The sequence below is a fragment of the Panthera leo genome, chromosome D1 (genome assembly GCF_018350215.1).
Source record: "Panthera leo isolate Ple1 chromosome D1, P.leo_Ple1_pat1.1, whole genome shotgun sequence".
Classification (NCBI taxonomy): domain Eukaryota; kingdom Metazoa; phylum Chordata; class Mammalia; order Carnivora; family Felidae; genus Panthera; species Panthera leo.
In genome coordinates, this window is record NC_056688.1 from 70,494,694 (window position 1) to 70,521,201 (window position 26,508).

At 39.6% G+C, this 26,508-nt stretch overlaps 1 protein-coding gene across 5 annotated transcripts in view; it reads right to left on the bottom strand.

The window, feature by feature from the left end:
• The window catches only part of RRAS2 (RAS related 2), a 124,319-nt gene that overhangs the window by 13,603 nt on the left and 84,208 nt on the right, over positions 1 to 26,508 (bottom strand). For 3 of the 5 annotated variants that reach the window (XM_042904048.1, XM_042904047.1, XM_042904049.1), the window contains 3 exons: positions 2,627 to 2,714; positions 1,577 to 1,679; positions 1,299 to 1,407 (listed from right to left, as the gene is read on the bottom strand). In XM_042904048.1, coding sequence (XP_042759982.1) covers positions 1,299 to 1,407; positions 1,577 to 1,679; positions 2,627 to 2,714 — 300 coding nt within the window. Of the gene's footprint in view, positions 1 to 1,298; positions 1,408 to 1,576; positions 1,680 to 2,626; positions 2,715 to 19,601; positions 19,655 to 21,515; positions 21,534 to 26,508 lie in introns of those variants that run through there. The other 2 variants (XM_042904051.1, XM_042904052.1) reach the window with 2 other exon arrangements.

Consider the following 26,508-nt stretch of genomic DNA (forward strand, 5'->3'; position numbering starts at 1 on the left):
ATACTCTAGGCTTAAGATGTGAGCAGTGCTGTATTCTAAGTTATTTCAAACCACTTATACTTGTTTGAAGTGAAGATCAAATTTTTTCACCATAACTTTGTAATAATTCAGATGTGAAAAGGACCTAGCAGTAAAACTTATTCTACATTAAGTATCACGAGTAAACATTTCTAAATCTTAGCATTAGAATAATATCATTCCCTTAAGCCCATGTTTTAAACTTGATATACCTTCAACAAAATTTTACAAATAGAGCACACAAATCAAAGATTATGTTTTAAATAGTTAACTACAAAATAGAAGGCTGTCCTCGATGCTATTATCAACCCATTTTTCCTGAGGTTTATACTTTTCAAACAAAATGTTAAAAACATCAACACAAAGTTATATAAAAACGAAAGAGAACTTAAATGCCAAAAAAAAATTAAGAAACAACTTAAAAACTTATATTCCAGATATGGGGTAGAGGCTAAAGCCCTAAAAGAAATAGACACAAAAAGACAACGTAGAGCCTGCATTTATTCACATCTGACCTTGTTCTGCTCCTTCACAAAAACGTGAGCAGACAAGGTGCCCAATACTTTAAAAATTAAATGTGAAATAAGAGGGTAAAGAAACAAGTGAGTATAATCCAGCCTACAACTAAATACCAAAAATATTCTTTTCTTACAGGTTACTGGTGTTAGAGCCAGCCAGTATAAAGAAGGAACAGAAAATTCCATCATTAATGGGACTTAGGGAAAATCCAAATACTGTAATTTACGTTAAAACCACTCTCTAGATGAAGGTAAATTAGCATTCACTGAATGAGTTTATGGGGCACCTGGGTGTCTCCGACTTCGGCTCAGGTCGTGATCTCGCAGTTTGTGAGTTCGAGCCCCGTGTCGGGCTCTGTGCTGACAGCTCGGAGCCTGTTTCAGATTCTGTGTCTCCTTCTCTCTCTGCCCCTCCCCCACTTGTGCTCTCTATCAAAAATAAATAAATGTATAAAAAATTTTTTTAAAACACTGAATGAGTTTGGCCTTAAGTAAGGGTAACTTTAAGATGAGCTAACTGAATTAGAGTTGTGGTGATTACTCACGAAATAAGAACATGTGAATGGAGGTGGTACAAATATGGGCTTATAGAGTCAACTGAAGTGTGGTGTAAAAATATGTGAGAATTTGACTTCCCCAAACCCAGACTGCCAAGCTCAGCAGTTTCCCTGATCATGGCACTCTCAATGGTTTCAAGAAACACATCCATTCACTGACATGATCATCAATAATGGGATTCCCAACAGCCAAGTTCCTTCTTACCTGTCTTTGATGATCCAGATCTGCTTTATTACCAATTAAAATCATTGGAAACTCATCACGATCCTTCACTCTGAGAATCTGTCTTTGAAACTTATAGATTTCTTCAAAACTAAAACAAAAACAAATTAATTTGCTCAAATCTCAGAATTTGGCAAGTTCCACAGCCCATTTAGTACCTTATTACTTTTCCTTTTTCTATAAAAACAAGAAAATCCAAATTCAATAAAATAGTGATCTACACATGAACAGGAGATCTACATGTTAATACTAGTACAAACCTGCCTCGATCTGTGACTGAAAAGACCAACAGGAAACCCTCGCCGGTTCTCATATACTGTTCTCTCATAGCTCCAAACTCTTCTTGTCCTGCTGTATCCAGAACTAAAGAGAAAACAACACATGTAACCGTGTTCGTGTTTTCATTTTATGAATGACTTTCCCATAAGGGCAGGGCCCAATTAATGTGGGTCCTTTAGAGTATATATTTTAGACTCAGTGTAATAAACAAAAAGACTTCTCTTCCTAGTGCTTTATTCTCAACACTAGAGACAAATATATCATCCAGCAGACAGTTTCAGAGTCATCTTCATCAGTACGAGTTGATTTTTGTAAGCTAGAATATATTAGCATACCAATTACAAGGTTAAAAATATCAAATATATCTAGGCAGATGGAGTCAGACAACTTCTAAAGTCACTTGGATGTTTTATCTCCTCCACAGAAAGGACTGAAAAAGATACCCATTCAAGAAAGATCCCTTGGTCTACTCCCCCCAAACACCTTAAAGAGCAGGCACTAACGTTATTTACTGATCTCTCTGAATGAAAGAATCCTCGAACTTAAAAGAACAGGGCTATCTTTTGTGGAGATGTGTAATGTGTAGCCAAGCCCAAAACCCTATTTGCTAAAGCCTCCTCCGTGCTATAAATTCTAAGCAAGTTGACAAATATTGACTCTTTTTCTATATTTACTACACCCATTTTAACCTTTGCAAGAAAGTAGATAGGGCTGAAACTTCATGTTTCTTTCCAAATGTCCCTAAAAATTCAACTCCAACTAGTTACCATGACATGATTAGTTTCACCAGCACAAGATCAACACAATTACTGTTTTATATTACATTTGCTGAGGAATATTTAAATACCTTAATATGTAGGATAAATATTTAAATATTCAAATATCCTAATATGCAGATTCATCAATCAAAGCTGATGAAAGACATGGGCTCAAGACCACATTTCAATTGTAGTATGCAACCTAGCAAAACACCCAAGCTTACTTTTCAAAAATATGATATGTAAACTATCAAATAAAGGAAGATTACTTACTATCTAGCCGGGCTGCTCTGTCATCTATCACACACTGCTTTGTGTAGGAATCCTCGATGGTTGGGTCATAATCCGTCACAAAATAGGACTGTAAGAAAAATAACCTCATTTTTAAATTTATGTTTACTTGCCCACCCAAGTACCAATTAACTTTATCAAATCTCACTGATCCAGAATGAATAGCAATAGTTTCATTGTATTAAGGTTTCTCCTACTAAACCTTAATAAACGTTTACTACCTTATTTGGTTTACAAAAATAGTAGTATCCTACTACAGTTGGTTTCCAGCTGAATAAAACGTATTCAGAGTAGCTTCCAAGTGGAGAAAACGTACTGATATCTCTGAATCCTCCTATCTGATATATGCAAGAAGACTGCAAAAGACCTAACGCAGTTTTTTCATAATTATATATAATTTTTTCAATTATATATACCTAAGATGGGTGTATACACACACACACACACACACACACACTGCTCACAGTCTTATAAAAATAGAAAAACACAGTTATAATTCAAGTCTATCTGCAACCCAGGGGTAAGCATCAGTTCTAAGAACAAAGGAGTCTGAAACAAAGGAAGACAAACAGCCTGGAAGATCCCACACCCCACCTTCATTTCTCCCCTTCTTTCCTCATACTTGGTTTTTTCCCATTCATTTGCCTTGTGTATTATCATAAGGAAACATGATTTCGGAATTTTTTTTTTCTTTTGGCTGGGATCTCAAACTTACTCGTTCACTGATATTTTTGGGTTTTTTTCATCTCTAACATCTATTTCTGTCTTTCTCTGTTAGCAAAGCCTCCCAACTTATCTTCTGCAATCACCAGAAGAAAGGACAGTTAAGGTAGCAGAGTAGGAAGGGAAGAATCTCAGTGAGCCAGTTAAAAATGTTTGTGTATTACACTTCACCGTTTTTTAAAGGTTTTAAAAAGAAAACAACAGTGGCAATAAGACTCAGAGAGACTTATTTCCCACTTCTTAAAAGGGCACTAACTAGGACACTGACATCATCCTTCTTTTGTTCTGAGCATCTCCTTTGCTCTCCCCTCTTGACTGACTTCCTCAAAGCCTACTTTCCCCCTGGCTCATTACCAAATCTGAGGGAATGACTTGGAGGAAGGCAGCTTAATGCTGGGAGCCAGAGCCAAAGGGGTTCAGCCATTCTTCAGGCAAGGAAGGGTTCCTGGCAAGCTAGACCTGCTGGCTCCAGGGACACAGCATTCTTAAGTGACAACCCCCGGCATGTGTAGTATGCAAACACCAAGAAGCTACTCAGAAGTAGGCACTCTGAAAAAGACTTCTAAAGAAACTCCTGGTTGGGGAGTTGGGGGTGGGAGGGAGACACAGATGTGCTTGCTACTACTATGACCTCATATATTGTATTTTTGAAGGACACTTTCCATACTTTATTTATATTTTAGGATTAACTTTAATTGCTTAAATGCAGGGGGTTTTTTGTTTTGTTTTGTTTTTACAACAAAGTCAGTAAAAGAAACATTTACCAGCAAGAGCAGCTCTGAGTAGAAATCCATCTCCATCACCACCCTATTCCCATTTAAAAATAAACAGATATCAAAACAGAGATTACACTTTTTGGCCTCGGCACCTCTTCAAAAAGTGATACAAATGGCAACAAATAGTACCTTTATGCCCACTTATTCTAAACAACTTAAAACTGCAGTCTTTCCCCAAGCAAGTTGGATAAAAGCATGCTGTTTACATCTTTTTAAGATTAGTTTCCTGAAACAGGTTTCTCAGCAAGAATCGGATACTTCCTGCCATGCTTTTCATCTTGTAAAACCTGAATTTTATTGACTACTTCCAGTTTATACCTAAATGTGCTAAAATGTGCTGCACTGTCCCTCCCACTTTGAAAAAATGGACAAATATTAAATATATTTTAATCATGAATAACTAAAATTCTTTCGATGTGACAGCGTTGTTTTTTTTTGTTTGTTTGTTTGTTTGTTTTTTTGCACTGTTGAGACAGAATTAAGACATTAACGTATGTAGAAGATTATTGGGTTTAAGTAACTTTGAGGGCCATTAAAGCAAATTTTGTTTTCCTTTTAGTGGCTATTTAAGTTTCACATTTTCTTTGGCCATCTTAGCTCCTGAAACGTAATAAAAATTTTGCCACTTAGCTAACTAACACTGGCATGCACTTATTTCACTGATATTAATTTTTAAGGCAAACTAATTGCTGGAATTTCTAGATATTTAGGTCTACATTTCATCTTCATTGTGTCCTGTTTTCAAACTGCACCTGTAGGGACCATCGCCTTGTTGCTATATATCGATTTTAAGGAGCCATCCTCTTTGTAAGCATCTTTTTCCTTCATAAAAATTCATCCTAAGGGGCGCCTAGGTGGCTCAGTCGGTTGGGCGGCCGACTTCGCCTCAGGTCATGATGTCGTGGTCCGTGAGTTGGAGCCTCGCATCGGGCTCTGTGCTGACAGCTCAGAGCCTGGAGCCTGCTTCAGATTCTGTGTGTCCCTCTTTCTCTGCCCCTCCCCCGTTCACGCTCTGTCTCCCTCTGCCTTTCAAAACTGAATAAATATTAAAAAAAAAAAAAAAAAAAAAAATTCATCCTAAGGAACACCGCTCCAGGCCCTGACTGACACAGAATCCAAAACCCTCTTCTCTCTCGAAATTCCTATAAGCCACAAGTCACAATGTGCCTAAAAAGAGCATTCTTCATGCGCAGGTAGCAGGTAACGTATATAATCATCCTCTCCCACTACGAAGACATAATGTTTCTGTTACTTAAACCCAGGCACCAGATATTTAAGGTAGCATATCACCAACAAGAAATCAGTCTCTGGTGATGGACAGTGCTGAATTTGATACTAACTGTGCCACTTTCTAGCTGTGGAAACAGAGACATGTTACTTCTCTGACCTTTAGCATCTGTAAAATAGGACAGTAACAAACCCTCCTGGAGCAGATAAACTGAAGAAATATTTATAAAGTGCCAAGACATGCTGATGATTGATAAATGTTAACCACACTGTATTATTATTTCTGTCACACAATTAGATGATATGAGTTAGTGTTTTTATTCAAGTATAAAGACTCGTTAATCCCAGGAACAGCTGTAATAATTCCAATCCTGCTTATACCACAAACCAACCTTGGGACTTGGTATCCAAAATGTTGTGAGTCAAGATAATCTCCCCATCTGGAGTTTTGGAGATATTGTCTGGAACCTGAGCAGTAATTACACAGATATACACATAGGTAAAAATTCATCAAGCTGTACACAAGCTGTGTGCACTTTTTTGTACATATACAAATTACACCTCTATATAAAACACATAAATTTAATGGTCCCCTACTGTTTACAGGATTCAGTACTTTATACAACATGCAGATCCTTCTAGTTTGATCTGTGCTGCTCACCATTCGAAGCCTTATTTTTCACTACCTAAAATCCTCAGCCAATTGCTCTTGCTATCCTGGTTTCATTCGTTTGACAGTTATTTATAGAGAGCATCACAGGGACAAGGCCCTATTTTCACAGAGCCCACTGCTTTTTAGACAACACCCAGTAACTGCGCTGTGGCTGTGGGTGAGAGGAATAGAGAATGTTAAATGTACTGGCCAAAGAACTGAAACAGCATAAAATGCCAATACCATGCTAGTTCAGAAGGCAACAAAACATAAGTGGTTAATACCCTACTCCTGTAGGAACTGTGTGTACACTCACTTATAAACATAGTCCAGCAATTTGCCAAAAAAGAATACAGTCTCTCTCCTGAGGCTGCTAGAAGTTACCAACCACAGTCCAGAAAGGATATTCTATAGCAGATCGTGAGAAAAAAATAAGTACAGTATTTGCATAGCAGAAGACCATAGAGAACAGTACAGAAGAGGGAAGGGGGACAGCAAAGAGAAAGTAATGTGCTTTCTTGGTATCACAAGAAAGAATGCATGCAGAAGGATCCCGGAAAGAAAGAGAACGCCTGCTTTCAAAGGGCAGGATGCCTTCCAGGTAGTAAGAGGGGCAAATGGAGCTAAGTCTCTTTAAGGTTAAGATATACAGAGAAAAGTTTAGAATTAGGGAAGCTATCCCATTCACACAGGGAGTCTATTTCCCCCTGATAAAATCTGACAACCTGGCTTGGTAAGGTCGTCAGAAGCCCTTAGTAACACAAGGGCATTATGCTGTGATGGCAGGAATAGTAGTCCTGATTATATGCCACTAGATTGCACAACAGGAATTCTGCTTGCCTTCAGAGAATTGCCAGCTCCACATCTTCCCATTCACAGCAGCCTTAAGGAAGAAACGGAAGGGGGAAGGGGAGGAAAGAGAATAGGCTGAGGCCACTTCTGCATTCAGTGGGCGAGTGAGAGCCCACTTTCTCCTGACCCCCAGCTACTGGTAAAAGTGCAGTTCCCAAGCACTGCCACAGAGCGGTGTCTGGTCTATATACTGGGACGGGTAATGTACTGGAAATTGTGTGGAACTCCGTAAATCTAGCACACTGGTTAAATTCACTACCCTTGCATATGTAAAGACAGGAGGCTAGATCTAAAGTGCCGCTGGGGAGTTTTAAACAAACGACAGGACATTTCTGAGCACAGTGCCATTTTCAGGAAAGTCTCAGGAGTCCTCCAAAAACATGGGGTACAGGAGGAGGGGAAAGGGAGACTTTTTTTTCTTGACATCCTAGTCAGCTCACCCTTTTCCCCCACACTACACACAGAATCCACATCATGAAACATTCCAGGTACAGAATTCTGTGGTTCTCTGCTCCCCTCCACTCCAAGTCAGTACTTTCCTATTCTTAATTCTATCCACAAAATCTGTATTATGTTTTTTTTTTTCAATTATGATAGAATAAACCAAAACAGGTTTCCTAAGGGCCCATTTTCTAGTAATACAAGCACTTATAAAGTCTTTGTTGGTAACAGCATGATGAAAAGAAAACTTATGGGCTCCAGGGTCTGAAAAACCTAAAATTCAAACCCAGATACCGTTCCACTACTAGAGTCCTTGGGTAAACTGATTAACATCTCTAAAGCCCATTTTCTTAACAGAAAAGGGTATGAAGAGGGATAATTTAAGGAGGGCATGTCCCAGTGCCTGCTTCAGATGCAGCACTGAAGGATCATGGGAAAAGAGAAACCTCCGACCCAAGGGGCGGAGCACGGCTGCCCCGAGGCAGCCGCGGAAGAGCCTGGCCAGAGAGAGCAGTGTATGCCCCATTCTCTTCCTGGCTAGGACTGTCTGTCTGCCTAGGTTCCACTGCCTCATCCCACCACAGTATCCTAGTGTGTGGGGCCACCAGGGAAGCAGCAGGGTGGAGTGGAAGGAGCCTGAGTTATACAGACCAGAATACAGTTCAGCTACTTTTACTACCTATGGGAAATTAAAGCACCACATTTAACCTGTCTGAACCTCAGTTTCCATGTCTGTTAAGATGGAAATAATACTGAGCTTGCAGGATTGTTGTGAAAAGTAAAACTACTGTATGTGGAATACAAAGTACAGCCTATGACACACAGTAGGCCCTTGTAAGTCTTAGCTAATGAAGGCCAATCCAATCCATACCTTACTTCCTTTGCAAGGCCTTCAACACCCCAACCAGAAAACAATCTCGATATGCCCTAATTTCTCTTATCCTTAAGGTGACAGGTCTGGATTTCCCCAACTTCAAATACTGTAGACTGTGATTTGGAAAATATATACACCAAACTTTATATATACCTTGGAACTGATACTTACATTTTCCTTTTCCAATTGCTTATCTTTTCATATATGTGTACATGTGAATGTATAAATGACACACTGAGCTAAACTCAACAGAGTAGAAGCATAAACTTTCCTTCAAAGCTCTTCCGTGTGCAAGCTCTTCCTTGCTCCTGAATGAAATCTAACACGTCTCCTAATTTTTTCCAATCACTCTTTGATTATACATAATTGTTCAATCACTATCAGCCCCAAAACATCATGATTTCAATAGTTAAGATGTCTAGTATTGACAATTAGTCAATACTCATCTAAATTAAAAAGCTTCTTTCTCCCCTTCTGAGATAGAGCTTTCAAGAAGTCTGCAGTGGAGTGGGGGTGTGGCAGGGGGCACCAGTCAAATATTCTTTCTTTTCCCATTTTCCATCTCTTCTACCTCTAACAAGGCTACCTCTGGCTCCTTTAGTTTTGGAACTGAAGGACTGGGGAGAGGTAAGGGGAGTTGAAAGTCCGCACCAATGAAATCTGGTGTCCATGCTAAGTTTCTGTGGGTTTCCTGGAAGAATCTTACATGAGACCCTCCATGTGCAATTCCCATGACTTTAGTGAGAAGAAGCTATTTACACTTCTAACCCTCAAATCCTGGAATTTCCATTTCCATCCTGGTTCATATCATCTTCTAGGTGGCCATGCACAGCATCCCTCTTTAGAAGGGTTTAACCTGGTTCTATCCAGAGGCTCAAGGAAACACTACTATCTCTGAAATACAGATTACTTACTAACTATACAGCCCTCTTCCTTTCTCTCTGCTCTCCTATGGATCCACAGATTCTCATACTATTCATTATACTCTACCAAATACCAGGGATACATGTCGAGTTTTCAGAATGATTCTAGTAGACATTCCCTTATCATTTGGCTTCAATGAAAGGGGTTTAAGAGAAGCATCCTGCTCTCTAGAAGCTGTGTGTGGAGGTAGGAAAAGACACAGAACACACCACAAACTAACAACTCTCTCTAAAAACATCCTGGTCTTAGAACCCTTAACTCTCCACACTTTATCTACTGGGGATAAAGAATGGGCTAAATGTGCAAAACCAATTTAAGGCCACCTTCTAAGGCCACCTTAGGCAAGTTCTTGAAATATGAAGGTAACCTGGTAACTACTGCTTTATTCTCAGCCTCTCAAGCTTCAAGAGAAACTCAAATATGGTAGAATTCCAGTTAAAGCCCTGTTATAGATTTCCAACTAGATTTGATGTCCAAGGCCTACCTCATGCTTCTTAGAACTTTCTTGGAGTTAATAAGCAAGGTACACTGCACATAGTCAGAACCTCAAAATACTGGAATACTTAAAAAACACTCTAGGTACGAAGATTATAATGAGAAGTCAGAAATTTATTTCCCAGAGCACAAGGACCTGGTTAGCTATCTATCAGTGCCTCTGTTTGCTAAGACAAGAGCAGTGTAAATCCCTCTGGTAACACTAGAGAAGGCTGCAACAACTTCAGGCAGCTGGGGCCAGAGTCAGGCTCTTCCTGGTGTCACTTTTTAACAGCAGCTGTCAAGTCACAGAGAACCTTTGTTCCCTGCAACACCCTCTCTTATTGTTATGTCAAATGTTTCCAATATAGTTGATATTCCTTTACTCAAGGACATATTTTTTCCTGACTGCAATTAGTATTTCATTTAACCTCACATGTATAATTACGGAGATCCCCATAATGGATCTTCCAGGACTCTAATGCAGAATAAAGAATACCCTAAGTCCAGTAATCCTTTTAGTTTCTTCTTAACAAAACTCAGGCCTTCAGTCAATGTTGCTAATTGTGTCAGACTGTCTATAGCCACCCTGTGCCTTTCATGTGACTCCTGTGCCATCTCAAGGATGATACTCACACCTCAAGTGAAGTATTCGGTTGCAAACCGATGGGCCTGGTATGGAATGAGAAAAAGTACAGTACAAAAGTCAACTTACAAACTGGTTCTATTTCAAATGTTTGTTTCTAAGTCAGTTGGTGCTCATTTCCCCAGGGAAAAATCGTTCTCATCTGTGTTTAGGTCCATAAGGCCAGACCACAAGAGCTACCATTGAAATATGGTCCCAAGCCAGTATTAACCCTGAATTCTATTCTAACCTCTGAAGCAGAGGCATTTGGCCCAAGAAGAGATGGAAAGGGAATTTCCCTTCCTTTCCTTTCCCAGGACAGACAGCCAGGTAGAAGCTGCACCAATGAGGAAAAGTTTATCTTTGGGGCACCCCTTGGACAACCCAGCCGCATCATCCTGCCCCAACTTCCCATTACTCCACTCTTACCCTGGCTTCAGCTTCCCTCTGAAAATGTTCTAAGTAGAAAACCACTTACTACTCTCCCCACCGTTCCTTCCATTCTCTGCTCTCAAATCAAAACTAACAATCCCTCAGGAAAGCTAGATCTCACCCAGAAGCACTAGGTGGAAAATCATCAGTCCAAATTAGAGCACGCTGCGGTAGGAGTTCACCCCTAGCTCACCCCTTCAAGTGATGCTTGCTCTTTTAAAAAGCAAAATTCTGGGGCACCTGGGTGGCTCAGTCGGTTGGGTGTCCGACTTCGGCTCAGGTCATGATCTCGCGGTCTGTGAGTTCAAGCCCCGCATCAGGCTCTGTGCTGACAGCTCAAAGCCTGGAGCCTGTTTCAGATTCTGTGTCTCCCTCTCTCTCTGACCTTCCCCTATTCATGCTCTCGGTCTCTCTCTGTCTCAAAAATGAATAAACATTAAAAAAAAAACATTTAAAAAGCAAAATTCTAAACCAAAATGAATCTTTAGTAACATTTTCGGCACAGGTCAAAAAGAGAAAGAAAAGCTTCAGACTCTGTGAAAGGAAAATTATTCAGGGTGTAAACCACCATTTCATGATGTCAGCTCACCAAAGGGAGCGTTACCTTACTCCTCAATTCTTTTAATCCTCCTGAACCCACAGGCTTTAAAAGGAAAGAGAAAGGATTTCCTCTTTCCTTCTTTCCCTTCCCTCCACAAACCCTATCAACTTGTAAAACTAAGGAACTGCGTGTGAACTAAAAATTTTTGGTTCACAGTACCAGGGGAGTGATTTTGATAAGGGGGTGGGGAGGCTGCCAAGGCTATAACCAGTATTCATATATACAGATTACTAGTAGGTAAGACAAGCTTAACTCAGGTACTGCCTACATAACTACATATCCATCCTTCAGAGCTGCCATAATATTTAGAAACCAATGAGCAACTGAAAGCCAGTGGCCTCTATCTACAGCATGATAGAGTCTATTTCCCTTGTTTGAACTTAATAGTTATTCATTTGCTCTCATCCTGCAATAATCACAGTCTCATTTCAAAAGATAACATATAAAGCCTAAATGAAGTTCTAAGGATAAGAGTTAACAATTTTTTTAAAGTACAATGACAACTGGCACAGATAGAAGTGATAAACAGAGGGCCATAAGCCTAACTATGTATGATATGTGGACATTAATAAATAGCTCATATTATCCCCATGGGAAGTTTGAGTAAATCCCATGATGTTCCCTTTTGCACACCAAGTCTTTATGGTGTCTTTCAGTTCTTGCTTTAATGAATCTCATCTCCTAGGAAATGTCCCTATCCACCCCATCCTTCCTATTCTGATAGCTATTACCTTAGTTAGGTTGGTCTTCCTTACCTCTACCCTCATGTGGACTGGAGCTGCCTAAACAACTGGCCTCTATGGGACATTTTAGATGAACAAGACAGCCCCTGAACTCTGGGGCATGCAACTGTTCAGGCCTCACCTGGGTCCCATCTCTGTATCCTTCCTGTCCATATCAGAGTCCTCCCGTGGCAGGGGAGGGTGGGGAACCTCACACAGACCTCAGAGCCAATACTGACTTTAGGCAGGAAGCATTTTCAACCATTACAAGATCCACATTCAGAGTCTCAGCACTATTGGCTCGTACTTGCCTGACCTTAGCAGGACAGTAACAATGCTGATAACTGCTTCTGTTTCATTCCCAACCCCGACATCACCATCTCTCCACCCTCTTCTCAGACTTTCCCAATCAACACAGGGTTCCAACTGTTATTTGGCTGCTGCTACACTTAACTCTTTTCTTCTACTGATAATCTGCTAAGTAATCCAGGCCATTCCTAGAACTAGGGCCTCTTTTTAAGAGCTTTATTGGAATATAATTCACATACCATAAAATTCACCCATTTAAAGTATGTTGTTCAATAGTTTTTAGTAATTCACAAGGCTATGCAACCATCATCACTGTCTAATTCCAGAACATTTCACTACCCCCAAAAGGAATCCTATACCCCTCAGCAGTCTTTTCCCCTTGTCCCATCCCCTCCCACTCCTAGGACCACTAAACCACCCATCGGGACATTTCATGTAAATGCAGTCATACAACATGTGGTCTTTTGGGTCTGGCTTCTTTTACTTATTAGCATACGTTTTTAACGTTCATCCATGTTGCAGCACGTATCAGTACTTTGTTTCTCATTCCTTTCTGAGTGATATGCCATCACATGGATATATCATACTATATTTATCCATTTATCAGGTAATGGACATTTGAGTTGTTTTTATATTTTGGCTATTATGAATGATGTTGCCATGAACATTCATGTATAGTCTTTTGGGTGAACATATGCTTTCACTTTTCTTGGGTACGTATCTAATGGTGGTATTGCTGGGTCATACTGTAACTATGTTCAACTTTTTGAAGAACTGCCATTTGTTTTCCAAGTAGCTATGCCATTTTACATTCCCATCAACCGTGTTTGAGGGTTCTAATTTCTCAGTATCCTCACCAATACTTATTGCTGAACATGTACGTGTCTTTTTAATTCTAGCCATCCTAGTGGATGTACAGTAATATCTCCTTACAGTTTTTTTTAAATTTTTTCTTTTAAGTAATCTCTACACCCAACATGAGGCTCAAACTTACAACTGCAAGATCAAGAGTCACGTGCTCTAATGACTGAGTCAGCCAGGTGCCCCTCCTTACAGTTTTCATTGGCATTTCCCCTAACAGGATATTGAGTATCTTTTCACATGCTTATTGTCCATTTGTGTACCTTCTTTGGACAAATGTCTGCTCAAATCTTTGCCCACTTTTAAACTGGGTTGTCTTTTTACTGTTCGCTGTAAGAGTTCCTTGTATATTCTGGATACAAATCCCTCACAAGATCTATCGTTTGCAAAATTTTTTCCTATAGCCCCGTTATTTTAAAGTCTTCCTACCTTAAATTAGTGCACAGTTCCTAAATCTCAATCCCGGGCCAAAGTCCTGTTACCCACCAATAATCTGCCATAATTCCAACTTCCATATACCCAGATTTGTGGGTTATATCTGCCCTTGTGCTCCATCAACCAACTGCACTATCCTTCTACTATGTGGTGCATCTGCTGTGGTAACTGCTACCTAGAACAAAACTTCCATTGCTATACATTCCTTCTCCCCTAACACCCATCCAGTCCACCTCAACCCTGAACTTTCCCCATCACACTGAACTTACTCTGCCTATACCATACCCTAGCACAGTTCACTTGTGCCAGTTTGTGAATTACTACCCTAGTTCATCAATTCTAATACGCCACCAAATTTAAGACCAACATTAATTTATGTGCCAAGAAAGAATAAAAAAAACATCAACTATGGCATGTCTTTGATTATGAAGCCTCTCAATGTCAGAGACACCAGAATGCAGGGGGAAATGTCTCTTAGAATCAATGAAATACAGTAGTTCTCCACAACAACTCTGTAAGGCTGGTATTGTTCCCGATGAGATCATTGAGGCTCAGCAGCTAAATGACCTATCAGAGGTCACAAAGTCAGTAGGCTGGTAGAACTGAGATCCAAATTCAGGTCTGACTCCAAAGCAACACCACTTCCATTACACTTTCTTTAATCTGCCACATTAACATCAAAGCATGCAACATGCACCAGTTTAAAAAAGAAATCTTGTTACTCTTAAAATAACTTACCTTTAAAATTATAAACTGCTATTGCCAAATAGAAAAAAAATTAAAAGTTTCATTCAAAATGAAAACACTCCATTTCTACATTAAGAATAAAGGTCTAGGGGCGCCTGGGTGGCGCAGTCGGTTAAGCGTCCGACTTCAGCCAGGTCACGATCTCACGGTCCGTGAGTTCGAGCCCCGCGTCAGGCTCTGGGCTGATGGCTCAGAGCCTGGAGCCTGTTTCCGATTCTGTGTCTCCCTCTCTCTCTGTCCCTCCCCCGTTCATGCTCTGTCTCTCTCTGTCCCAAAAATAAATAAACGTTGAAAAAAAAAAATAAAAATAAAATAAAATCTTACATTTCATAATGCTACATGAGACCATTTTCTCTGTGATTATTTAAAAAAAAAAAAAAAAAAAAAAGAATAAAGGTCTAAGAATGGCAACATAAAACATTATACACACACACACACACACACACACACACACACACACACACACATACACTTTCTGATCTAGCAATTTCACTTCTGGAAATGTATCTTACCAATACATCTGTTCATAGGAAACAACATGTACAAGATTATTCATTATTGAATTTTTTTTTAATCTAAAAGAGAAGCAACTTAAATGTCCTTCAGTAAATGACTGCTTAAATTATAAAACACTCACTCAATATGAATGCAGCCATTAAAAAAAGAATGACTTCATGTACTAATAATGTGGAGTAATCTCCAAGATATGTTGTTAAATAGTTTACCTATTTGCTTTATGGTGCATAAAATATCTCTGGAAAGATACACAAGAAAGATACACAAATACCATTACCTGTGGGAAGAACCCAACCTGGTTACTGGGAGACACCGGATGGGAGGGAAAATTTACTGTAGGCTTTGAAATCCAAAACATGTGAATGAAAGAGGGAAACAAGGGGAAAGACCTAAACATATTAAACACAAACTCTTTAACAATAAAAGCAGAGCATGAGAGTGTGAAGACACCTGATTATAGTCCCAGCTCTACAACTTAGAGAAGTGTTCCTGGAGGAGTCAACCTCTGTCTTGACTTTCAGTGTGAATGAGGAGTTTGTTTTGTATGATCTTTTAAAAGACTCCAGCTAATTTTATTATGGCATATTTAGCTCCTACACTGTGTCAAATATAATTTGTATATGATATGAAGAATTCCTTTGTTTTTATGTGTATGATAAAATAGAAAGAATATCAGATTTTAAGCCAGGAAGGTTTGCTTACAGCCGTAGCTCCCACTACTTTCTAGCTGTAGAATTTGCAGCAAAGCACATCACTAACACAAAATACTATTACCTGGGAAGTTGAAGTTATAGCTACTTTCAAAAGTTTGTTACAAGGAGTCAAATAAGATGCATAAAAATTTACTAATATTTTTACGCCACTATGTGAAATGTAAATTTTTAATATACACAGAATCCCTGTTCAGGTATTATAAACTAAGTGTAGGAATGAATGTGGATTTTGGAGTCTGTCAGGCCTGGATATCCCATTTGACTGGTATGAGATCTTGGGAAGGTTATTTAAATCTCTTTAATAAATCTTAAATCTCAATTTCCTGACCTATCAGATGACCATAATGATTCTCACTTGAAAGGGCTACTGTGGAGATTAAATGGCATGGTCAAATACCCTGTACACTGCTTAGCTCAAAGCAAGCACTTAAAAAATGGTTCTCTTCCTTTCCAAACTTAGAAAGGAAAGACTGCCCCATAAAGCAGGTAACTAACCAACTCCTTTTGCTGCCCAGAGCCTGGCCTGTTACTTCCCTTTTCATTTCCTTTCCCTTCAATCCACTGCCACATACAAATATCCTAAAACCCATCTTAATTTCTCATCTCTTCTAGAACAGAGAATGAATGATCTGTAGGAGCACAACTAGAGGTAAAGGTGGCTGGTGATTTTCACAGCCCACGTTCTACTCAACTTTTAACAAATGCTAACAGAGCACCTACAATGTCTAAGGAGCTGAGGACGGAATCCAGGTCTCATGGGGCTGTGGCAGTTCTGTGGAAGGCTGACCGTCAACATATAAATATGTATAATATAGCAAAGGTCATATGACCTCTAAAGGAAAATAAAGGGGCTGACAGCAGCAGAAGCTAGCAAGGAGAATGTGATATTGAGGGCCAGGGAGGGCTTTGCCGGCAATGTGACATTTGAGGACAAAATCCAAGGTCAGTGGAGAGAATCAGCCACGCTGCTACGTGGAGGAAGATCACTGCAGGCAGAGAGAACATCACGTTAAAGGTAGTGACGTGAGAGTATGGGTGACATGGCTGAGCAGCAGCAAGGAGGGCAGCGTGGCTATGACAGAATCGACAGGGAGAACAGTACATGAATGGAGGCAGTCAGAGCCTGTAGGCCATGGTAACGACTTTGGGTTTTATTCTAAATAAAATGAAAACCACTGCTGAGTTTGATGCTCTAATCTTACTCTATACTGGCTGTTGCCTTCCTTTCCCACTCTTGCTATGCAACAGACAGAAGTCTTCTGATACTTCCTCCCATAGGGATTAGCCAAGAACCATCCCACAGACGTAATCAAAGCAGTGTGTAGGTACATGGTGCTTATGATGCCCTTTAAGATGTTGTGACAAAAGATTTCTATTGATTCAAAGAGGGGGGGGAAAGCACTTTATACATATTTAGATCATATTTAGGTCAATTATACTTAAAAAATGTATTACTGAAGTAATTTTCAAGTTTATTTATTTTGAGAGAGTGAAAGAGAGCGCACACACGCGGGGGCAGGGAGGGGCAGAGAGAGAGGAGAGAGAGAATCTCAAGCAGACTTCATGCTGTCAGCCCAGAGCCTGACACGGCGCTCAATCTCACGAACCAGGAGATCATGACCTGAGCGGAAATCAATAGTCGGACACTTAATCGACAGAGCCACCCAGATGCCCTTAAATAATACATTTTTAAATGTGCTTATTTTATAGAAACATAGGTACAAATGAAGGATATTAACATTGTGAACTACCAAAGATGTATGTACACCCAGGCAAAATGTTCAATGAGCTTTGTTATTGTGAAAAACTATTAACAACCTAAAAGTCCGTTAACAGGAAATGTTAAATGAATTATGGTAGATCCATTATAGAATAGTAAAGTGCCACTGAAAGAATGAGATAAGTCTCTATGTATGGATTTCAAAAGTATCCACGGTATATCAAGATCATTCATTCAACAAATATTTGAATAAGTACTTACTACTCAGGAGCTGGGGTACAGTCCTGAGAGAGAATGAAACTGATATGGTCCTGGTGCTTGTGGAGCTCACATCTTAGTAAGGGTGACAATACATATAAGCAAGCAGAATAAAGATGACAATTTTTGAAACAAGTGCTACAAAACAGAACAGACCTATGCGGATCGAGAATGGATGGGGGATGGGGCTTGTTTTTAAAAATGACATTACCGGGGCGCCTGGGTGGCTCAGTCGGTTAAGCGTCCGACTTCAGCTCAGGTCACGATCTCGCGGTCCGTGAGTTCGAGCCCCGCGTCAGGCTCTGGGCTAATGGCTCAGAGCCTGGAGCCTGTTTCCGATTCTGTGTGTCCCTCTCTCTCTGCCCCTCCCCCGTTCATGCTCTGTCTCTGTCTCAAAAATAAATAAACGTTAAAAAAAATTTTAAATAAAAAAAATAAATAAATAAAAATGACATTACCAAATACTATAGCCATGGGTCTATAGCACAGGTGAACTTTAAAAAAAAAAAAAAAAGGCCTTATTGAACCTCTTCTCCTAATAACAATAAGAACTAAATTTCTCATGGCTTCCATTTCAAAGTGGGAGAGAAGGAGAGAATGTTCTCACCAGAGGTTTCCTCCAAACCACAACCCAGGAGGCTGGGCCAGCACTTCTCAGAAAGTGGTTCTGTCTATTCACACCAAGGACTACCCTTCTTACTTCTGATTATTTAACCTCATTTGTCCACCCAGCAATTCTTGGCTTCTATGAAATCCCTCCTTGCAGCACACAAATTTAAATCAGACTAGATCACTGGATAAATTTAAACTCTTTTAAGTGGAGACAAACATGGTTCCTATCAAAAGGAACCATATAAACATTCGTCTTACAAAAATACCCAAATATGTAGATTTAAAAAGTCAAGAGCTAAATGGCATGTGTCCACAGAATTTAAGACTTTACTCACACCATTTAAACGTCCCAAATTATAGCTTGTCTATATGTGCACAGCCTAATTTCACAGTACAAGAATGCCACATCAATCGCAAACCACACGAAGAGAAAATAAATATGCAACTAAATTCTGAATCACATTTGTATGTACTTAAGTCAGCTACTAAAACTATTACTCTGTTTAGTAAAAGTACTTTTACAGCGCTTACTTGCAGATTCAAGAAAAGGTTTACTCACTGTAGTGGGCTGAACTGTGGCACTCAAAAAAAGACTCTCCTAACTCCTAACACCCCAGTACCTATGAATGGGACCTTATTTAGAAACAGGGTCTTTGCAGGTACAATTAAGTTAAGGATGTACAGATGCGATCATCCTGGATTTAAATCAAATCCCTGCATCTTTATAAGAGAAAAGAGTAGAAGATCTGAGACACAAACAGACAAGACCCAGAACGGAAGGCCACGTGAAGGCAGAGATAGAGACTGGAGTAATGTGTCCACACAAGCCAAGTACAACCAGGGCTGCCAAGAATCACTGCAAGCTGGGAGAGAGGCATGGAGCGGGATTATCACTCAGAGCCTCCAGAGGAAAACTAACTCTGCCGACAACTTGACTTCAAGGTTTTGGGCCCCCAAACCGTGAGCGAATACATTTCTATTGTCTAAAGCTACCAAACTTGTGCTAATTTGTTATAGCAGACCTAGGAAACTAATACACTCATCTATACATATGAACTCCTTCCTTCTCCCTAATAATTTTTTGTGTGCATTTTACAAGCCCAAGAAAAGTGAGTGAAAAAACAGAATAGCTTTTCTATTCACAAGCTAGTAGAACTGAAAAACTGAGCTGCCTTCATAGTAGCAGCGCTACAATCTATTGCAAAAAGATATACATAGACACATGAAGTAAGTTTTCGTTCTCTGGACTAGAAAGATTCAGTTGGTCAACAAAAACACAAAAAGTGAAAGAAAGTAAATGGATTTAAATGGTTCTAACTTTGGGGAAAGTAGTCAAAAAAATATGATAAAGTCAAGAATTCATAACTAATTGTATTATTTTTAGTTGTTTTTTAATTATAAAACAATACAGCCTCATTCATTGCGAAATTTGGAAAATCGTTAAGAAAAAATGTTAAACTCACCTTCAGAATCAAATCCTGTCCTCACAATTTCTCCCCTTAATTGCTCAAGTAAGGCCCATCATTACAGGCCTTTGTTTACAATCAAGTTAATATGGCAGTTACACAACTATGAAATTGAGGGTCTACAATGGAAATTCTGATCTAATTTTAACATAAGCCTTATAATTGAAACACACAAATGGGAACTACAAGGAGAGGCTATTGCCATGGGGGTTTCCGACAAGGTGCTTTCCCTTGATCATTTTGGGTCCTAAACTGTTCTGGTCTCTAATCATAATTTACATATCAACCAAGCACTTGATTTTAGAAATAATATTTTTAAGTGGTGAAAAGCAGCCGATGAAGATCAAAATATTAACAAGTTTTATTCAAGAGTTTGACTAATGATCTCCCACATTTCACTTTCATTTTATTTTCTCAAGAATAATTATCAGATAGATAGATGGCACAAAAGGTGGGTAAAGAGGAACAGCTAGTAGCTGCCACGCAATTGTGCAGGTTGAAACACTAAGAAAGAAAACTGTTGCCAAACCAAATCTCTGAATGCAGGTTAAACAGCAATGGTTTTGTTGAAAACAAAAATTTCACTAACTCCAGGTACATTTTCAATCTGTTCTGCAATCTAAATATGTTTGTTCAAAATTACACAGCCTCCCCACTCCATCAGTGTGGGCTACACACAATGACTTCCTTCCGAAGAACATGGAACACAGGGGGAAGGAGACTAGTAGCTTTAGAGCAGAGAAACCACACACACACTATCCTCAGCCAGACGACTATGGTCAACATCAAGAGTCAAGAATCGTGTTGACAGTGCACACACTTGATGTGATGTGATGCGATGCGATGCGATGCGATGCGATGCGATGCGATAAGCATGGCACTTTCCACCTGTGTCTTCCTCCCCAAAACCCAAAACCCCAGTCTGGTCATAAGAAAAACATCAGACAAATTCCAATAGAGGGGCATTCTACAAAAATACTTGCTAAGTTCTCTTCAAAATGGTCAAGGTCACCAAAAAGAAAGGAAGTCAGCCAAGAGGAATCTAAGGAAACATGACAATGAAATGTAATGCGGTATCCTGATGGGACCACAGAACAGAAAAGATTATTAGGTAAGAACTATGGAAACCTGAATAAAGTATTAACTTTGGTTAATAATAAAGTATCAATATTGGTTCATTAGTTATTAAAAAACATACCATATAACTTAAGAGGTTAATAATAGAGAAACCGGGTGCTGGGTATATGGAAACTTTGTTTTACCTTCTCAATTTTTCTGTAAACCAAAACTTTTTTTAAAATTTTTTATTTTTTTGAGAGAGAGAGAGCGAGCAGGGGAGGCACAGAGAGAGAGGGGGAGAGAGAGGGGGAGAGAGAGGCGCAGAGAGAGAGAGAGAGAGAGAGAGAGAGAGAGAATCCCAGGCAGGCTCCACATTGTCAGTGCAGAGCTCCAAGTTGGGCTCAAACTCACAAACCCTGAGATTATGACCTGAGCCAAAATCAAGAGACAGGCGTTTAATCCATGCACCCCTAAAACTTTTCTCAAATAAAGTCTATTTTTAAAAAATTTACATGAAAATCATTTCCAGAAAAATAGTAATTAAGGTCTCAGTTTTCTAATCACCTACATATAAAAGCTATGGAAAACAACTAGGGCCACTAAGCAGTTTCTTCTAGCACTAAGATTACATCTAGATTTTGCAAGACTGATAATTAAGGTACTCAGGGGCAAGATAAAGGGAGGCTAGACCTACACTACCTTTCAAGCAAATCAGATGATTTACAGTGATAAGGGTGTGAAAGCCCTAAGTCTTATAATCACAGAGCTACTTATAAATACGATAATCTCAAACCAATAAAAGTAACAAAAAATAGTAGTTCAGAAGAAGATTCTTCTAAAGCAGAAACTTACGTGCAGAAGTTTGGTCGTTCTTCACCATGGACTAAAATAAACATTATGTCCCTAAACACAAGGACTCCCCATTTCCTCATTTACATAATGAGAAGTGACTTTGGCACAGTGCAATATTCAAAGGATACTCACAAGATAATACTATATCATAAATAAAAACATAACATTCTTAGTCTTTCACTTCACTGGAATCTGCTAAAAGCAACAAATTCAGGTAAAGTGTACTAATACTTTGTCACTGAGGTAGGCGTCAGTATGAAGCAAGACAATCAACCACAGGAGAAAGACAGAATGGATGCAGGAGGGGAAAGTAGAAGTCATCGTGAACTACTTAACATTTACCAGGCCCTCCTCTTAAATATTTGCCTCCTCCTGCAGAAGTCTTCTGAAGAAACTCTCATTTCAATCAACACTTAAGTGAGATGACCCTAAAAACTGCTACACTGCAATTCAGCAAAAGTGGGCTTCTAAATGCAAGTCAGACATTGGAGATAACAAAAATAAATTGAGTTAACAGTTCTTGCCCTCCGGGTATATACTCATGGTCAAACCAGAGGCAAGAAAACAAATCCCATCTTTTGTTGACTCTAGGATGCCATCAATTGGAAGATGCATCCTATCTACAAAGACATTAAAATACGAATTTTTTAATGTCTCGGGGTGCCCGGATGGGTGAGTCAGTTACACGTCCGACTCTAGATCTCGGCTCAGATCATGATCTCACGGTTGATAGATCGAACCCCACGTCAGGCTCTGTGCTAATAGTGCTGAGCCTGCTTGGGATTCTCTCTCCCTCCCTCTCTGTCCCTCCCCCACTCACACACTTGTGCTCACTCGCTCTGGCTCTCTCTCAAAAATAAAGAAACATTTTAAAAAGTTTATTAATGTCTCGGAATGGATAAGATATTACAGTTTCTGAGTGATAAATGCTAGGGTGAGTTTAGCAAAAAGTACCGTGGAAGCAGAGATGTGGATGCACTACCAACTGACACTGCTACCTTCACAGTTCTGGGGTGCAGGTGTCTGTCACTTGAGCAGTGCCACAGCTTGTAATCCTCTACGTCAGTGGGGAAATACAATTCAAAAATTATTCATACATCTTGCCAGGAACAAATTTATTTACAAAATGCAAGACAGACCTGTAAAGATGCAGAATATCTTTATTAATGAAATATTTTAGAGCCAACATTCATATTGACATTTCACTAAATTATTTGGGAAACAAAATGCGCAAGACATTTCTTTAGTTCTAAGAAACGTAGTTATTTTATCAACAAGAAACTCAGAGGTGAGAGAACTTACCAGTTTTTCCTTTTGACCTTCCTCCACAAAACAAATCATACCCAAGCTTTCAAATGTATGAAGAGAGCAGTCATCAACTACACTTCTAAAAGAGAATCAGGCCAGAGCGCCTGGGAGGCTCAGTCGTTAAGCATCTATCTGAGTTTGACTCAGGTCATGAGCTCACAGTTCGTGAGTTCGAGCCCCGTGTAGGGAGACCACGAGCCCCGCTTCTCTCCCCCCCTCACTTGCGCCCTCTCTCTCTCAAAAGTAAACAAATAAATACATAAAGGAGAATCAGTCCATTTTTAGAGACAGCAGGAAGAGCAAAATCATTTTCATGTTTTTCCCCTTCAGTTAGGACTAACACTCTACTTTAGAACAGGAAAACCCTGTCTCTGCAAACTCCTTAAGGCCATGCACATAAACCCTAGAGAAATATTTGTTGAATGAATGAATCACTATCGTAATAAATCCTATTTTTGGACGTTCACTCTTTTAACACTACAGTGCCCAGGGATGAAATGGCATCTGTTCAGGTAGGTGCCCTTAGAAGCAAACCCCTTGTTCCACGGCAGTATTCCTGTGCCTAACCAATGGGACTCTCACCCAGTCTCCCAGGACAAGCTTCCCTGCTGTGGTCATCACAAAAGAGCCAGACTCAGCCAGGCCATGGAACAGCTAAGGCAAAAGAAATATTTCCTGAGGAAGGCAGTCAGTGTACAGTAAAGACAACCGAAATACAGATATTTTATTGATTCTTTCAGTCCCCACTTTTGAGGCTATTCAAAAGTCACTGTAGATCAGACTTGCAGAAAAATTAAGTTTTACATTTCAAACTCCTTCAGGGACACATACATCAGATACACATTGAGTCACATGTACTGATTTGGCAACAATACCTCTACAGAGTTTATCATGTGCCAGGCACTAAGTATTTTGCTTACATTAGTTCACTGAAACCTCACAAGAAGTCCATGAGGTAGTAAGTACTTATTATTTGTCTCCATCTTACAGGTGAGGAAAAGGAGACGTAAGAGGCTCAGTAACTTGCTCAAAGCCACAGGCAGTAAGTGGTAGAGACTGATTCCAAGCAGTCTGGCTCGATTATGTGCCCAAAACCACTACATTACACTGAGAGCTACCTTCGGAAAACAAAATAAATGTATTGCTTCTATTTTGTCTGTATTTATGGAGAAAAGTGTCCAGACCTCAAATCTTCCCCACACATCTCAGTCAACCTTGACACTGGTAATAAGCTGGCCAGCAGATAAAGGAGTGTTTCCTAGGTATGTATCACCGGCATTGCAATAAACACAGATATAAAACTATCCAGACTCCCTTCCACCTTCTGAGAGCACGATAACTACAAGTTCACCATACATAATGATTTCTCCTTCCCCTTTAAAGTGTTATCAAAATATCTCATACCCAATACTAAACCAACAAAAGGTCATGATGCTACCCAAGACTTATGGTAGAAAAATACAAATAAGTTTTATTTTTCCAAGTGCAAAATGGTTACGCAACCAAAACAATAGAAGCTTGCAGGATAAACTAGCAAAAACAGATGCAAGAGAATCCAACATGATGAGATAAAGGAAGTTAGTTCCATTCAACCCATACTGAGTCTAAGATCTCTTACCTTAAGGCACTCACAGTAAGCAAGCTGTCAGCCCAAAAGAGGAAAAGAAAGAGCTTACTAGAGAAATGATAATAAGATTATAAAATTCTAGACAACTCAACTGTAATCATTTACATACATACAACAAACTAATCACTTTACAAATGTTTAAACAACAAGAAATGCTAGGGGCAGGGGTAGTCACAGTGTGAAAAGAATATAAAGATGAGTTAAGTAAAGGTCTTCCTGCATAATTGATTTATTTAGTTGTAGCACACTGTCTACTCACTCCATCCCACAAAAAAGCCACATTCATTTGAGGTCATTTTTACCTCTTGCTATTTCCTCTGCAGTGAGTCTGCAAAGTTATGAGGCACGGTAGTGATCCTACTCATTGAACAGAAAGCAATTGAGTGAAACATACAAGCAACCAGACCTCTGGCACCCTGTGAAACCACAAGAGAGCAAGATCTTTTTTTTCCCCATGTTCTAACACATTTTTTAAAGTCTTTTTCTTAAGCAGCAGCATACCTTGAATGATTGCATGCTTGTCTAAAGTCACATGCTCTCTACCTAAAGTCAAGTCAACTGACACTGAAACTGGGAGATTAAGTCAAAAAAAATTTTTAAGTCAAAAATTTTAAAAGAGCTTCATTAAGCAACACTCATTTACTTGTTCATTTCCCTAATTTCAATCTATAAACAAAAGCTATGGAAAATTTTTCCTGTAGAAACTCATTCATACTTAGTCTTCAAAGTGAAACCAGGTTGGCCCAGAGATTTGCCTTAATCAATTTTTTAGTGCTTTCAGGAAAACTTATGTAAAAAGCAGAGGAAAGGAATTTTTCTGAAAAGCACTAAATATACTGTGTTTGTATAAAACTGCATGGATTGACAAAAATAAAAATACTAAATAATTTAAATTTATTTCAAGATTTATTTTTCAAGATCCTAAAAGCAATTATGAAAAGAAACAGGATATAAGATATGGGAAAACCTTGAAAATACGAGTTAATCTTCTTAGTAACTTAAGCAACATAATGATAAAAGATAAACTGTAAAGAACTAAAAACAGGTCAATACTTTTAAACCTTTGGGGACTGTCCATAATACCGTCTCCCCTTCTACTAGCACAGAAGAGCTAGCTAATCGGGAGCAAATTTTACATTTTCTCAATACATTTCTCTTAGTGGAAAGGTGGTGGAATGGAGCAGGGAACTCCGTAAGGATGGCACTGAAGTCCCTTATTCTTTATACTTACTCTCTGAAGAATGATCAAAAAGTACCAAAATATCTAAAGTCCCGGCGGAAGGTAGGGGTTAAACCTGAATGTGTTTGCTACTTCTGCCATATCCTGTGATCTGCTGGTGCACCTTTGTTTCATCACTCCGGAGTGAGTGGGAGTAGGGAGCAGGAGTAGGGAGCAGGGAGTGGTCAACTTGCTAAGACCACTTTAGCCCACCTATTCCTACTTCAGCCTGGTGGGAGGAGATCCTTGTTACTGAACAAAATCTCAGAAATAGATCCTTTCCCTCCCACCCACCCCCAACTTGTTTCTGGCCCAAAGTCTAGTCTCTAATTCAAATTCCGACTCATTCCTGAAGTTCTTCCTTTCCTATGTTTTCTTATCAGTAAGACCTCCCTACTCTCATTTGAGCTAACCCCTGTCTTGGGACAGAATAATTAGAATGCCTGAATTGGGGCACCAGGCTCAGGCAGTTGGGCATCGCGCATCCTAATTTCAGCCCAGGTCATGATCCCAGGGTGGTGGGGTTCAGCCCCACATTGGGCTCTGTGCTGAGCATGGAGCCTGCTTGGGGTTCGTTCTCTCTCTCTCTCTCTCTCTCCAACCCCCCCCCCCCCCCGCCACGCTCAACACTCGGAAGGAAGGGAGGGAGGGGAATCCTGAAGAGTCCTAGGACCGTAAGAAGGAAAAATTAAGAAAGAAAAGAACCTTGCTACACGTATACAAAAATCAGGTCCAGAAGTGGTAAAAGCCAGTTCCCCCAAACTTTCAGGGAGCAGGTAATTCCAGTAGTACACAGATTCAGAGAAAACGAAAGGAGGAAATATTCCTCAATTCATGAG